The 14,095-nt window shown below is 37.0% G+C and overlaps 1 protein-coding gene across 1 annotated transcript in view; it reads right to left on the bottom strand.

Annotated features, from left to right (window-relative positions):
- Positions 1–14,095, bottom strand: part of BMP6 (bone morphogenetic protein 6) — a 205,985-nt gene that overhangs the window by 2,009 nt on the left and 189,881 nt on the right. Inside the window, exons 5-6 of the mRNA XM_031946878.1 lie at positions 509–585; positions 35–145 (exon numbers count right to left, since the gene is read on the bottom strand). Of these exons, the coding sequence (XP_031802738.1) occupies positions 35–145; positions 509–585 (188 nt within the window). The remainder of the gene's footprint in view (positions 1–34; positions 146–508; positions 586–14,095) is intronic.

Here is a 14,095-nt window from a genome sequence, read left to right on the forward strand (position 1 = left end):
TACTCGAGATAGAAAATCAAATCTGTGTACTCACTAGAGTCTGTACGATTGCATGGTTTGTTGCATTCATATGTGCATTGAGTGGAAAGGAACATTCTCCATCACAATAATTGGCTGCATATCCTTTTGGTGCAATTATCCAATCCTTTAGAACAAAACAAGAGATATTCCATAATTTTTTTAACATTTTTTTTATTCTGTTGCACAAAAGTATCCCATTCCTTCATCTTATGACATCTCTTGCCAATGAAGTACAAATCCTACCAACTAGAAAGGCTAATGATAGTCTGTCATCCAAAACCAATCTCTCTATGTTAGGATAGGTTTATCAGTAAAGGTTGGCCACTGGGTAATAAAGGTTTTGGCTAAAACAGTTCATAACACTATCTTCTAGGTTGTAGGCTTTCTCTCAAGAGTTTACATGAACTCTAAAGCTATTGATCTTTGCAAATTACCCTAGAGTTTGGGTTTGTGATCAATATCCTATCACAATATCCAGAGAACTCACCTGCCATCCTAGATCTTGAAAGCTCACATAAAGCTCATGCTTTCTGCAGGCTGTTTTTAAGTCACTGCTGTTATAATCTGTCAGAGGAAGCACAGTCATAATCACATATATTAAACAAACTTAGAAATAAAACAAACCCAGTGATGTTTGTGCAGGTGGGTAAGTTCTTTCCTTTGGGGGCACTTTTCTTATCTATCCATACAGGAATCAATCAACTAACAAATATTTACATAGGACATTTTGCTAGACACTCAGGACAAAAAGTCACTAAGGTCACTACCTTCAGGGAGTTTACAACCTAGTTTGGGAAGGCAAAACATAGGCAGGGGGGAGGAGAAAGGGAGAAGAGAGAAGGAAAGGGAGAAAAGAGAGAGAGAGAGACAGAACTAAAAGTAAACTATGCATTCCTGTTATAAATCCAGCCTGATAATAGTATATATGTAATCTTTGTGATGTGTTGACTTTTTGCTAATACTTATTTTAAAATTTTTGTATCAATATTTAATAGGGATAGTAATCTATAGTTTTCTTTTACTGTGTTGACTCTCCCTGGTTTATTATCAAGACTATTTAAATCATAGAAATAATTTAGTAGGGTCTCTTTTGTTATATATGTTTTCAGACAGTTCATGTAATAGTTGGATTAATTGTTCTTTAAATGTTTGGTAGAATTCACTTGAAAATCCAAATGATCCTTTTTTCCCTTTGGGAGTAAATTTATGACTTGTCCAATTTCTTTTTCTAAAATGAGATTATTTAAAAATTTTATTTCACATTCCATTAATCTCAGTTTATAATCCCGCAATTGGGATTAAGTGACTTGCCCAGGGTCACACAGCTAGGAAGTGTTAAATATCTGAGACCAGATTTGAACTCAGATCCTTCTGACTTCAGGACTGGTGCTCTATCCACTGTACCACCTAGCTGCCCCCTCAGTTTATAATTTTAAAAATATTCATCCATTTCATTTAGATTATCAGTTTTGTTAGCAAATAATTGGGCTCCTAATATTTTCTTTTATTACTTTTTCATCAGTTGTGAGTTTACCTTTTTCATTTTGATATTGCTAATTTGGTTTTTTAATCAAGTTTTTGTTTTGCACCTTTTTCAACTACGTCCAAATCTTTGTGACTTCATTTTTTTTTTTTTGGTTGCTTTTGGTTTTGAAAAGGTACTGGAGTGGTTTGCTATTTCCTTCTCCAGCTCATTTTATAGATATGGAACTAAGTTAAATGACTTACCAAAGGTCACACAGCTAGTAAATATCTTGAGTCTGGATTTGAACTCAAGTCCTGATTCTAGTTGGCTAATGACATCAATTGTATGCATTTAAATTATTTTTCATTGGTCCTCTTTTCTTGAGGACATCACTATTACTTACCCTTCTTTCCACTATCTTTAAATATCCCCTTCTCATTAAAAACAAAGAGGAAAAAAAAATCCTTGTAAAAAATAAACATAGACACAAGCATAGTGACTATGCCCAAAAATTTATTTCTCTCTCTTTGCCTTAAGTCTATCACCTCTCTAAGTGGGTAATATGCTTCATCATCTAAGTCCTTTGGAAATATGATTGGTTATTACATTGAACAGAGTTCTTAAGTCTCAAAGTTCTTTAGTGTTGTCCTTACATAAATTCTCTTGGTTTTATTTCCCAGGATTTTCTGAAATTTTCTTTTTTGTCATTTCATATGGTTCAATAATATTCCATTACATTCATCATAATCAATTGAAGGTTGATTTAGTTTCCGGTTCTTTTCTGAAACATTCAGGTTCAAGATATTTTTTGATTACAGCTCTTCCTCTCCAGTTTTACTCTTTCTCCTACCTACCCTTTCCTTATCCTCACTTGTTTCCCTATTCATTTTGAAATGTACCTTTTTTTCTTAATATTTTACTTTTCAATTATATGTAAAGATAATTTTCAACATTCACTTTTGTAAGATTTTGAGTCCATTTTTTTTCTCCCTTTCTCCCTCTCATCCCTTTCCCAAGACAGCAAGCAATCTGATAAAGGTTATGCGTGCACAATCATTAAACCTATTTCCACATTACTCATGTTGTGAAAGAAGAATCGAAACAAAAGGAAAATACCATGAGATAAGCAAAAAAAAAAAAAAAAAAAAAAAAGGAAAAAATAGTATGCTTCAATCTGCAAAAATAGTATGTTTCAATCTGTATTCAAACTCCATAATTCTTTCTCTGGATGTAGAGAGCATTTTCCATTATGAGACTTTTGGAATTGTCTTAAGTTATTATAATGCTGAGGTGACCTAATGTTGCTGTTACTGTGGCAGGGGTCCTCAAACTTTTTAAATAGGGGGCCAGTTCACTGTCCCTCAGACTGTTGGAGGGCCCGACTATAATAAAAACAAAAACTTTGTTTTGTGGGCCTTTAAATAAAGAAACTTCATAGCCCTGGATGAGGGGGATAAATGTTCTCAGCTGCCACATCTGGCCCGCAGGCCGTAGTTTGAGGATCCCTGGTGTATAGTGTTCTCCTGGTTCCACCCATTTCACTCAGCATCAGTTCAGGTAAGTCTTTCCAGGTTTTTCTGAAATCCACCTGTTCATCATTTATTAATAGTACAATAATATTCCATCACATATATCACAACTTATTCAGTCATTCCCCAACTGATGGGCATCCCCTCAATTTACAATTCTTTGCCACCACAAAAAGACCTGCTATAAAATTTTTGTATATGTGGGTCCTTTTCTCTTTTGTATGATCTTTTTGGGATACAAACCTAGTAGTAGTATTATTGTATCAAAGGGTATGCACAATTTGATAGTCTTAATTCCAAATTACTCTCTAGAATGGTTGGATCAATGAGTTAGAAGTATTCCTACACCATCATCTAAGCCTTCAGCAAGTTGTAATCTTTATGCTGATAGATGTTGATTGATGTTGATGACTATTTACGACTTGATATTGATCAAGTAGTGGTTTCTAAAAGTTAAGATGACTGTGGCAATTTCTTAAAGAGCAACAATGAAATTTGCTGCATAACTTGACTTTTCCTTCCACTTAAATACTTAGAGGCCATTAAAGGATTATTAATTAGCCTAATTTCAATATCTTTCTATTTTAGAGAATAGGGAACCCTCAGAGGAAGAGAGAGATAGGAGGTTGGTTGGTGGAGCAGTCAGAATATACAACATTTATCAATTAAATTTGCCATCTTATATAGGTGTGGTTTGTGGTGCCCCCAAACAGTTATAATAGTACTATAATAGTACAGCTTGCTATAAACAGATATAACAACAACAACAATAATAATAATAATAAAAGTTTGAAATATTGCAAGACAGAGTCACAAAATGTGACACAAAGACACAATGTGAATACATGTTGTTGGAAAAATGACCCGACACAGAATTGCCCCAGATCTTCATTTTGAAGTGAAATATCAACAAATGATATTTGTTATATATGATTGTATTGGATTCCAAGATCTTTCATGTATAGAAAAAATAGTGAAGTTGCCATGTCTTATATGATCCTGACAGCAGTTCCTTAGTATTTGGAAGAACTAGAAGCTCTTGGTATTTTTTTCTTTGACGTGGAAGCTCTGGATTTTGACTATAATGTTCAGGTCTTTTCCTTTTGTGCTTTCTCTTAGGAAGTGATCAAAGGATTCTATTTTCACTTTGCCTTCTGATTCTAACAGATCTAGAAAATTTTTATGTATGTTTTTCTTAAATGTAATGTGCAGACTTTTAAAGAAGTCATGATTTTCAGTATATCTTCTGATTGTTATTTCTCCTTGCTCTGTGTTACAGGTCACTTATTATTGATATAAGTTCTCTGATATTTTCTTCTCTTTTTTTCCAATCATTTTATCTTCTAATATTTCTTGCTATCTTGTGAAATTCTGGATTTCTGTTTGGTCTGATTCCAATTTTCAGTGATTCCATTATTTATATAAAGTTTACTATTTTCTACCTATCTTGTGCAAAATTCTCCATATTCAGAAGATATCTTAAACTCATGTCCAAAATGGAACTCATTATCTTTCCCCTTAAATCTTTCCCCCCTCCACTTTATCCTACTTTTCCTATTAACATAGAAGGCAACATCATCTTTTCTGTCCCTTAGGCTTGCAATCTAGGATTCTCGGCTCCTCATTATCTTTCATTTCCTATATCTAACCTGTGGTCAAGGCCTATTGGTTTCACATTTGCAACATCTGATGAACATGCTCTCCTTCCCTGACACTGCCACCAGTTTACTGTGGGCCCTCAAAAGGGCTCACCTCATTAGTAGTCTACTCCTGAACAATTACAATAGCTTGCTAGTGGGTCTGCCTCCTTCAAATATCTCCCCACTACAATTCATCCTCCATTCAACCACTGAGGTGATTTCCCTAAAGTCTAAGTCCAACCAATCATGTCACACACTCCATCCCACCTCAAATTCCAGTGGCTCCCTTTTACCTCCAGAATCACATATAAAATGCTCTGTTTGGTAGTCAAAGCTCTTCATAATCTTGCCTCCTTCTACCTTTCCAGTAGGCCTATAGCCAGGATGACTGAGATTGAAAATTGCTTTATCAAACAGGTCTCTTCACTGCAGCTCCCAGTCTTTCCTAGGTCACCACTGTAAGTTCCAAACATTCTGGGGCTTTTTTGATGCTTTCTACTGCTCTTGCTGCCTCTGAATACAGAGCTTCACAGACTTTTCTCTCTGACCTGTGTCTCTGGTTGTGCTAAAAAAGTCTTTGCTGGCAGCCCCCTTTCCTATTGCCTGTAAAATCCTGAAGGAATTTTTGTGCATTTCTGGGGTGGATGAAGTTACTGTCTCACTATTTCTTGATTCAATATGCTTCAATTTTTATGTTTCCATAGGATTAGGTACATAGAAGTTGGGCTGATTGCCTCCATTTAGGCAACAATGTTGGTCAGAAGTTCCAGTTTGCTGCTTTATTCATTCTAAATTATTTTTATAGGTTTTGAGGACCTGACTAAAGTTAGAAAAAAGTTCCCCCATTTTTAAGTCAGTAAAGATTTATTACGTGCTTATGATGTGTCAGGCCCATCCTAAGCATTAGAGAGAAAAAAAAAACTTACCTTTAGAGAACCTTTTCTTCTCTTTCTTTTCTAACCTGAACAAGCTTTATAGATATATAGTCATATTATATTATAGCCATATGATTATTAATTATAGCTACATAGTACTAGCTGGTACAATGGTAGAATGCTGGGCCTTGAGTCGGGAAGATCTGAGTTCAAATTCTGCCTCAGACAAGTACTAGCTTTGTAACATTAGACAATTCATTTCACCTATTTACCTCAGTTTCCTTATCTGTAACTGGAGAAGGGAAATGGCACAATACTTTAGTATCTTTGCCAGGACAACCCCAAATGGGGTCATGAAAATTGGATATGACTGAAAAACAACTAAATAACATAACATGACAATATTAATATCAGGTGTTGGATTGGCAATATGGTTGATTAAAAGACATCCTTGGACTCAGGAAGATCTGGATTCAAGGTGTACATAATGACTGTTATCCTGACAAGTTATCTGGTTCCTGGTTCCAAAGCTAACACTCCAGACTTATTATAGACTAGCTATTAATCTTCATTGCTAAAGTGAATTTCCACATTAGAGTTTCTCTCACTAGTGAAATCACATGTGTATGCTTTTCTCCCCTTTTTTCCTTTTATTCTCAGCCTCTTAGCCAATAAAAGCAAATTGACCATCTCTTCCCACCCTGCACATCAGGAATTAGTGCAAAAGAATCTATAGAATGATACAATAGGAAGACTTCAAGGATCATGACTTTGGAACTGGCAGGTCATTAGAGGTCACTGGTTTCACCTTCATTTAACAGATAAAATAAATGCATCTTAGAGACATGAAGTCATTTGTCCAAGATCATAAAGGGTGAATATGAGAGCTTGGATTCATTAAAAAAATGTTGGTATTGGACTATGATTTGTGCTTTTCAAAAAGTTTATTGGAACAAAATATCAGTATTATCCTGAAATATGGTCATCATAGAATCTTAGAGCTGGTGGGGAAACCTCAGTCAACACTTTCCTGAAGCACTTCAGATCATTTTTGTGATTTTTCATTCATTCCTTCAACATGCCCACTACTAAACGTCTACTGTTTGTCAGGAACTGTCCCAAGGCTGTAGATACAAAGACAAAAACAAAGCATTCCCTGCCCTCAAAAAATTTACATTCAACTGACAGAAAATACATACACAGAAAAGGTAAATATGGAATATATACAGAACTATAAAGTAATTTGAGGAAAGGGCATGCTAGTAACTGGAGAAGTCAGGATTTATTTTTGAATGTCCTGTTGAATGTCAAGTCCTGTTCAGCACCTAGTACAGTGCCTTAATGTTTATCAGAAATTGAATATAAACTCAGCAGCTTTGTGGAAGGTGATTGGAGTGAGAAAACTGAAACCAGAGACAATTTGGAAGTTGTTGTAATAGTCCAATTGAGAAATGATAAAGCCTTAAAAAGGGTAATAAGTATGTGAGTAGAGTAAAAGGAACAGATTTGAGTAGAAGTAGGATCTACAAGAGTTGGCAACTGATTGAATATGAGAAGTAAAACACAGTGAAAAGCTGAGGATTATTCCCAAGCTGAGAATCTAGATAACTGGAAGGATGATAGAGACATCTACAGAAATAAAAAAGTTAGGAAGAAGGGGTGGTTTAAGGTGAAAAATAAGGGGTTTTATTTGAGTCATGATAAGTTTTAGGTCATATTGTTGCAGATGGCCCAAAGGCAGTTGGTAGTATGGGATTGAGATTCTGGTCCTAAAATCTTGAGCACAGAGATAATAGTTGAATCTATGGGAACTAATGAGTAAGAAACTAGAAAGAAGAGCTGATCTAGGATAGAATTCTGTGGTACTTCAAACAGAAGTGAGATAGGGCTAATCATTTGGAAAAGAGATTGAGAGACAGTACAGGGAGATGGAGAAGAGTGAACCAAGAGAAAATAATATCATGGAAATTCAAGATGGAATGGCTAAGACTGGTTTTTAACCTGAAGTGTGTGAACTTAAACAAAGTTTTTTTGTAACTATTTCAACATGATTTGTTTCCTTTCTAATCCCATTCATTTAGAGACATTATTCTAAGAAGGGATTCATGGGCTTCACCAGTTAGCCAGAGGTCCATGAAAAAAGGGTAAGGGCTCCCAATCCAGGAGGAGAAGACAGTCAAAAGTGCCAATTGCTATAGAGAGGACTAAAAAGAGAAAAGGCCATCGGATGTGGTAATCAATAAATCGGTAACCTGGAAGAAGATAGTTCTAGTTGAGTCATGAGATGGGAAGTCTGATTGCAAGGAACTAAGACATGGGTAGAAAGTAAGAAAATGGAGGCAATTAGTATAATGAACAAAATTTACTCCAAACATTCAGATGGCTCTCTAAATGCCATTGATGTGAGATCAACTGACCCCTGATTGCATGGCTCACAGCTCATCTGTGATTGCCCACTCTTCCTGACTCTTGTCCTTGTCCTGCCATCGGTTTTTCTCAGAGGGTCCACACACTATGTTTTATATCTTCCCCACTTTTCTTCTCATGTCTGAGAACACCTTTGTCCATTTCTTATCCTTAGCTTTTGTATAAAAGCACTCTTTTCTTCCATATAGAGCCTTTTCTCCAGAATTCTGAATCACAGAATCAGGAAGTGATCTCACGGATCACATTTAGTACAATCTGCTCACTCCACAGAAAAGGAAACTTATGCGAGGGGATTCTCTGGAATTCACATCACTTTGCCTCTTCAGTAGTCTGAAGCAATACTTTGTGAAAGAGACACTCCACCCTGCTATCCTAACTACCTGACCAAAAACGGAGCACATGGCCCAAATCCTTGATCTGGGCCTTTTCCCACTTTACTTCACTCTAACAGACTGACAGTGTTCCAGTAAAACAGACTTTTAACCACCTTTCCTGTGCTGGGGACCAAACATCTTTCACAGGGCTGGAAACCTGAGCTCTTGAATTGGAATGTGGCCTGCACATGGGGTTGGGCAACCCACTTGTATCTGGACAAAGGCAGGTGAAGGAAATTTTCTTGATGTCCGGCTCTCCCTTTCCCATGACAAAATGCCATGATGACATCACTGATGGCACCTGCAGTTGGGGTTTCCCATCTATATTCAGAAACTTCATGGAAATTTCTGTTTGCTTGTGAATTTGCTTCTATTTTGACCCTCTGGATGTTGAACAAAGACAACTTTCTATGTTAAGAACAGCTGTTTCTTTTAGAGTTGGACACTGGCATTTTTGTAGTTTCATGAGGATTGGGGCCGGCAGGAGGAAAAGGAGGAATTTAACTCTCATGTTTTTCCTCCTCCAGATATGCTTACACCATGCTTATGTTTCCTTATAACTTCTATGCTAAGTTCTGGCAAGGAATATATAAATATTTACAGAGGTTAATCCCCCCCAAGAATACTTCTGACTACTCATAGGTTGTCAGTTTTCTGGGTTCCTCAGTAAATTTAGTGGCGAGGCCATTTTTCCCCCTAGAGCTTGACAAGAGGTTCAGAAACTGACCTTTCCCTATTGATTTAATTGATTTGCCTGGATAAAGCCAGTGTAAGATAATCACAAAGTTAATAATAACCTACTTAACATGAAAGTGATCTGCTTGGAAGGATAAAGAAAGATGCCAGGTCTCACAAAAACAGGCATTGATCCAAAGCAGAATAGAAGGGAAAGAAGGGGATCAGAAAGGGGAGCCCTTTGAACAGCTAAAACTCTGGGGTAGCATTTGTGAATTCACAAGGGGGCATCAGAGGGCCAATTCCTATCAAAGCAGCATTAGTATTTATTGCTTTATTCAGACAACTTCTGGACCCAGAGAGCCTGTCCTATAGGAAACTGATCTAAGAGGAGACTTAACCTTAGAATAAATGAGTGACTTAACTAGAGTTCTTCTGTGCTGAACACTGAAAAGAAAACTCAGTCTTCATTTGGCTTTCCAAGTCAAGTTTAAGGTCCTTCACAAATTGATACTACCCTGACTTTCTAATCTTTTATTACACTACACCTGCCAGAATATACCCCACACTCTTGCTTCAGAACCTTTGTTCACATTCTTCCCTATTGTAATGTCTCCCCCACCCACTTCTGCCTTTTGAAAGCCTTTAATACTCCAAAAATTTGAGATTTTAATGATGTGACTAAAGCTCTTTCCTTTTCCCTCTTTTTACCTCTCCCCAAGTAGATTGTACTGCTTCTGTTGTAACACAGATTGTAACATCTTAGGAAACTGTTTTTTGAGTGACAAGAGCTAAAAAAGTCAACAACTTGTTAAATAACCTGATCTCTTTGAGGTATAAGCCTAGTAGTGGTATCAGTGGGTTAAAAGGCAAGGCACAGTTCAGTAATTGTGCAAGAAAAGTTCAAAATTGCTTTCTAGAATTGTTGAATGACTTCATGGCTCCATCAATAGTGTATGAGTGTGTTTGTTCTCCCAAAGTTTTCCCAACAATTGTTATTTTCCTTTTTTTGTGTGATTTTTGCCTGTTTCTTGAATGGGATAAAGAGGAATCTTAAAACTTATTTTGATTTGCATTTATTTTATTGCTTTAGAGCATTGCTCGTTTTGCCAGATACTAGCTTATTTCTCAAGTAACATAGATTCTTCTTTTATCTCCAGGGTTTAGCACAGTGCCTAGCATATAGTAAGTACTCAATAAATATTTGTTGACTTGATTTGGAATAAGGAACTTGAAGTTTAAGACCACAAAATTAACAAGCATTTGAATTTCTATCTGAATGCAATTTCTCTCTCTACTGTGTCAAATACTCAGAGATAACAAGAACATAGTGTGAAGGTGGTTTCTTATCATGGCAACTCAAAAAAGTCCCACTGCCCTTGTTAATAAGCTAATTTTGTAGCCCTTGAGCTTGAAAGTACAAAAGATCCAGTAATTTTTTCTCCAATTTCAACTTTCTACTTTTTTCCCCTGAGGCAATTGGGGTTAAGTGACTTGCCCAAGGTTATACAGCTAGGAAGTGTTAAGTATCTGAGGTCAGATTTAAACTCAGGTCCTCCTGACTTCAGGGCTAATGCTCAATCCATTGCACCATCTAGCTGCCCTTTTCTACTTTATTCTTAAGAAATATTGTCTCCCTCAATAGTTTCCTACTTGAAATGCCCAGCTGTAATTTAAAATACACACACGCTTTCAAAGCTTAGTAGTTAACTTATCATTGAATCTCTTGACATTGTTGATCACTTTCTTCTCCTGGCCTCTTTCTTTTCTTTAGGTTTTCCTGGTGATGATCTCACCTGGCTGTTCTCCTATGTATCTGACAGTTCCATTTCATTTACTTTGTTGGTTCTTCATCTAAAACATTTCACTAATCATGGGTGTCCTTTAAAGCTCTGTACTAGAGCTTTTTCTTTTCAGCCACTAAGCTGAATCATTTGGTGACCTCATCACTTCACATGGGTTCAATGACCATTTTTATGTAGACTCTTCCCCATCCTGTATATCTAAAGCAACCTCTCTGTGTGAGTTGTACAGTCATCCATCACAGACATATCAAACTGTCCATCAAGTATCTCAAATTCAACATGTACAAAACAGAACTCTTCTGTTCTCTCTCTCCTCTCTTTCCCCTTTTGAAAAAACAAAAAAGTAGTTAGTACAAACTCCAGAGAGTTTCTTTTCAAATAGATATGCTAAAGATTAAATGCTTTCTGAGTCTCCTTTTTCTGGAACAAGTGTTGGGAATAAGATAAGGATTCTAAAAGATGATTTATCTTGGTGTACAGCACCTATTCAGTGCCATAGCATTCACCTCTCATCTTCAATAGCTGCCAAATATCGTCATTTCTACTTCTACATCTCTCCTAAGCATATCCTTCATTCCACTCAAAGATACGACTCTGGTTTAGCTCTCATTATTTTTTGCCTTGGTTATTATAATAGACTCCTAATTTGTCTCCTTTTCTCAAACATTTGTCCATCCCAATTCATCATATTTACAACTGTCAAAGCAATTTGCCTAAAATGAAGGACCCAGCTCAGATATTATTTTTTGTATGAGGCCTTTCCTGGTCCTCTTAGCTGCTAATGTTTCTCCCTCCCCATAAGGTTATCTTGGATCTGCTTTGTATGTGTTCTCTCATAGCCTAAGATATTCTACAAAGCTAAGCATTTTTAATTGAAAACCAAAGGGCTATGTGAAGTCCAAAGTAGGAACTCATTACTAACCAGGAAGGATTGAGAAGACAATATATGAGATGAGCAATAAAGAATAGGTAAAAATGGATAATAGGGAAGGGCATCTCAGGCATACAGAAGGACAGGAATCAAAAGTAGGTGAAGGAGATTTGCCTAAGTGGGAAAAGACCAAAGGATTATTCAGTTATCTCTGGGGCATAGGCAACACATATTATGGGGAAAATATAGGAAGATAGGATAGAAGTACATTGTGAAGAACTTTGGCAAAGGAATGTCAGTTTTAGTCATTTGCCAATAGGGATTCATTAAAGATTTTTGAAGAGAGCTGTGCAATGACCAGATCTCAAGGGAGATCATTCTGGCAATGGTATAAAGAATAATATACTGGAAGTGGGAAAACAGGTGAGGATTTTATTGTAATATTTCTGGTAGAAAGTAATGTGATATATTAAAATGATAGTAATAGAAATGAGACCAAGAGTGTTGTATATTTCACTTTGGATATTTGTGAAGGATTTAGACTGTAAATTCACTATAGGAGAACTCCTAGTATGCTAAGTCCTCTAGGAATAAAGATTGACAATGTCTATAACTACGGTTCAGTCATTTCAATCATATATGACTCTTTGTGATCCCATTTGGAATGTTCTTGGCAGAGATTTTAGAGTGGTTTGACATTTCCTTCCCCCAATCATTTTACAGATGAGGAAACTGAGGCAAACAGGACTGAGTGACTTGTCCAGGGTCACACTAGTAAGCTAGTAAGCATCTGAGGACAGGTTTGAACACATGAAGATGAGTCTTCCTGACTCCAGCCCTAGTGATCTTTCCACTTTGCCATCTACATGGCTAATATTTATCAGCCTTAAGTTGCAGGCTAGCTCTGTCTTTTTTATGCCATGCTGCCTCCTATGCCATTTTACTATGAAGGATCATTCAATAATTGAGGATAGATTGGTAGAGTAGAAAGAATACAGTCTCTAAAGTCAGAGAGTTAGTTCCTAGGTTCAAGTTTTACTTCTGATACTTAAGATCTTTCTGATTTTGGGAAAGCAATCTTTGTCAGTTGGTTTCTTCATCTGTAAAAATGAGGGAATTGGACTAGATGGCTCCCGAAGTTCCTTACGGATCAGTATCTATGATCTTATTTCTAACAACTGGAATTAGGACCCTAGATATCACTTTGAGCACCATTTCCCTTTCGTTACTTTTTTTTTTTTAATTAAAAAGCTGGACTTTGTTGACTCATACAGGTTTCTCTTCCTGTATCAAATGAATGTCAGAAAAATACATTGTGGATGGCATGGGAATGACAAGGCCAACAACCGATCTCCCAGGGAAGGTTAACTGAATCGCCAAAGGAAGCAGTGATCCCCCAAATAGCCAGCAGGGAAGCTGCAGCCCCAGGAGCTAGGGAACAACAATCAAATTCCAACCCATCTCCCAGAGGGTCTTGGCATCCTGTCAATTGCCCTTTTTCAACACTGACTGAGAGGGAATGAGAAACACATGGGAAGAAACTAAAAGGACAAAAGTAGAAAGAGATACAGGGCAGGGGAAAAGCCAAGCAATCAGGTGGAAAGAGAGGGCAAATGAGAGAAATAAGGTCCCAGGACCCTTTCCTCTTCCACAGTCTCTCCAAATAGTTTTCTTGGGGCTCTGATCACGTGGTCAGGCTACAGGCCCAGGCCTGGTGAACTTCACAGCGGGCTACACATGAACATACCCTGTTAGAAAAATACCAGAACAGCAGGAGTTCAGGATGGAGTAGCATTTTAAAATCTGAATTTTCCAACATCTCTGAACTCAAGCTACAAATTTTCCCTAAAGAAAATTTATTTTTGAAGGGAACGATTAATTCATTTCCTATCCCTTTCCCCCTCTACCTCCTCTCCTCCCAACCCCAATGTGTAGCCCGGGCAGGAACACAAAAAGTGGTTGTGTTGAAATGGCACCTTTTTTCTCAATTCACATAGTTGCTCCCTCCATATCTTTGAGTCTTATCTGCTGACTCTGATCCAGAATAAGTTTCTGGCTCCTGTTAGCCTTACAGAATCAATACAGCTATTGAAGGACAAGCTGGAGGCTCCCCAACTCACTGTGTCATTACAATGCAGGAGGCAAAGTTACCATTCCAGGATTCTGATTTCTGCTTTCAATCACTCCAAAAAGTACTGGGGGCAAAGGGGCAGGGAACAGTTTGGTTCTTAGTTTCTGGGTTTAGTTTACAAAAATCTAGATAGTTGGTATGTAAGGCAAATTGAGGTTCCTTCTTCATGATTCCTAGTTCCATTAAAATTAGGGATAACTATCTCTTCTCGGCTATTTCCTGGAATATAAAAACACAGTAGGATACTAGTGATCTTCAAAATATCCTGAAGGTCTCTAACTA

Source organism: Sarcophilus harrisii, chromosome 1 (genome assembly GCF_902635505.1).
Source record: "Sarcophilus harrisii chromosome 1, mSarHar1.11, whole genome shotgun sequence".
NCBI lineage: Eukaryota > Metazoa > Chordata > Mammalia > Dasyuromorphia > Dasyuridae > Sarcophilus > Sarcophilus harrisii.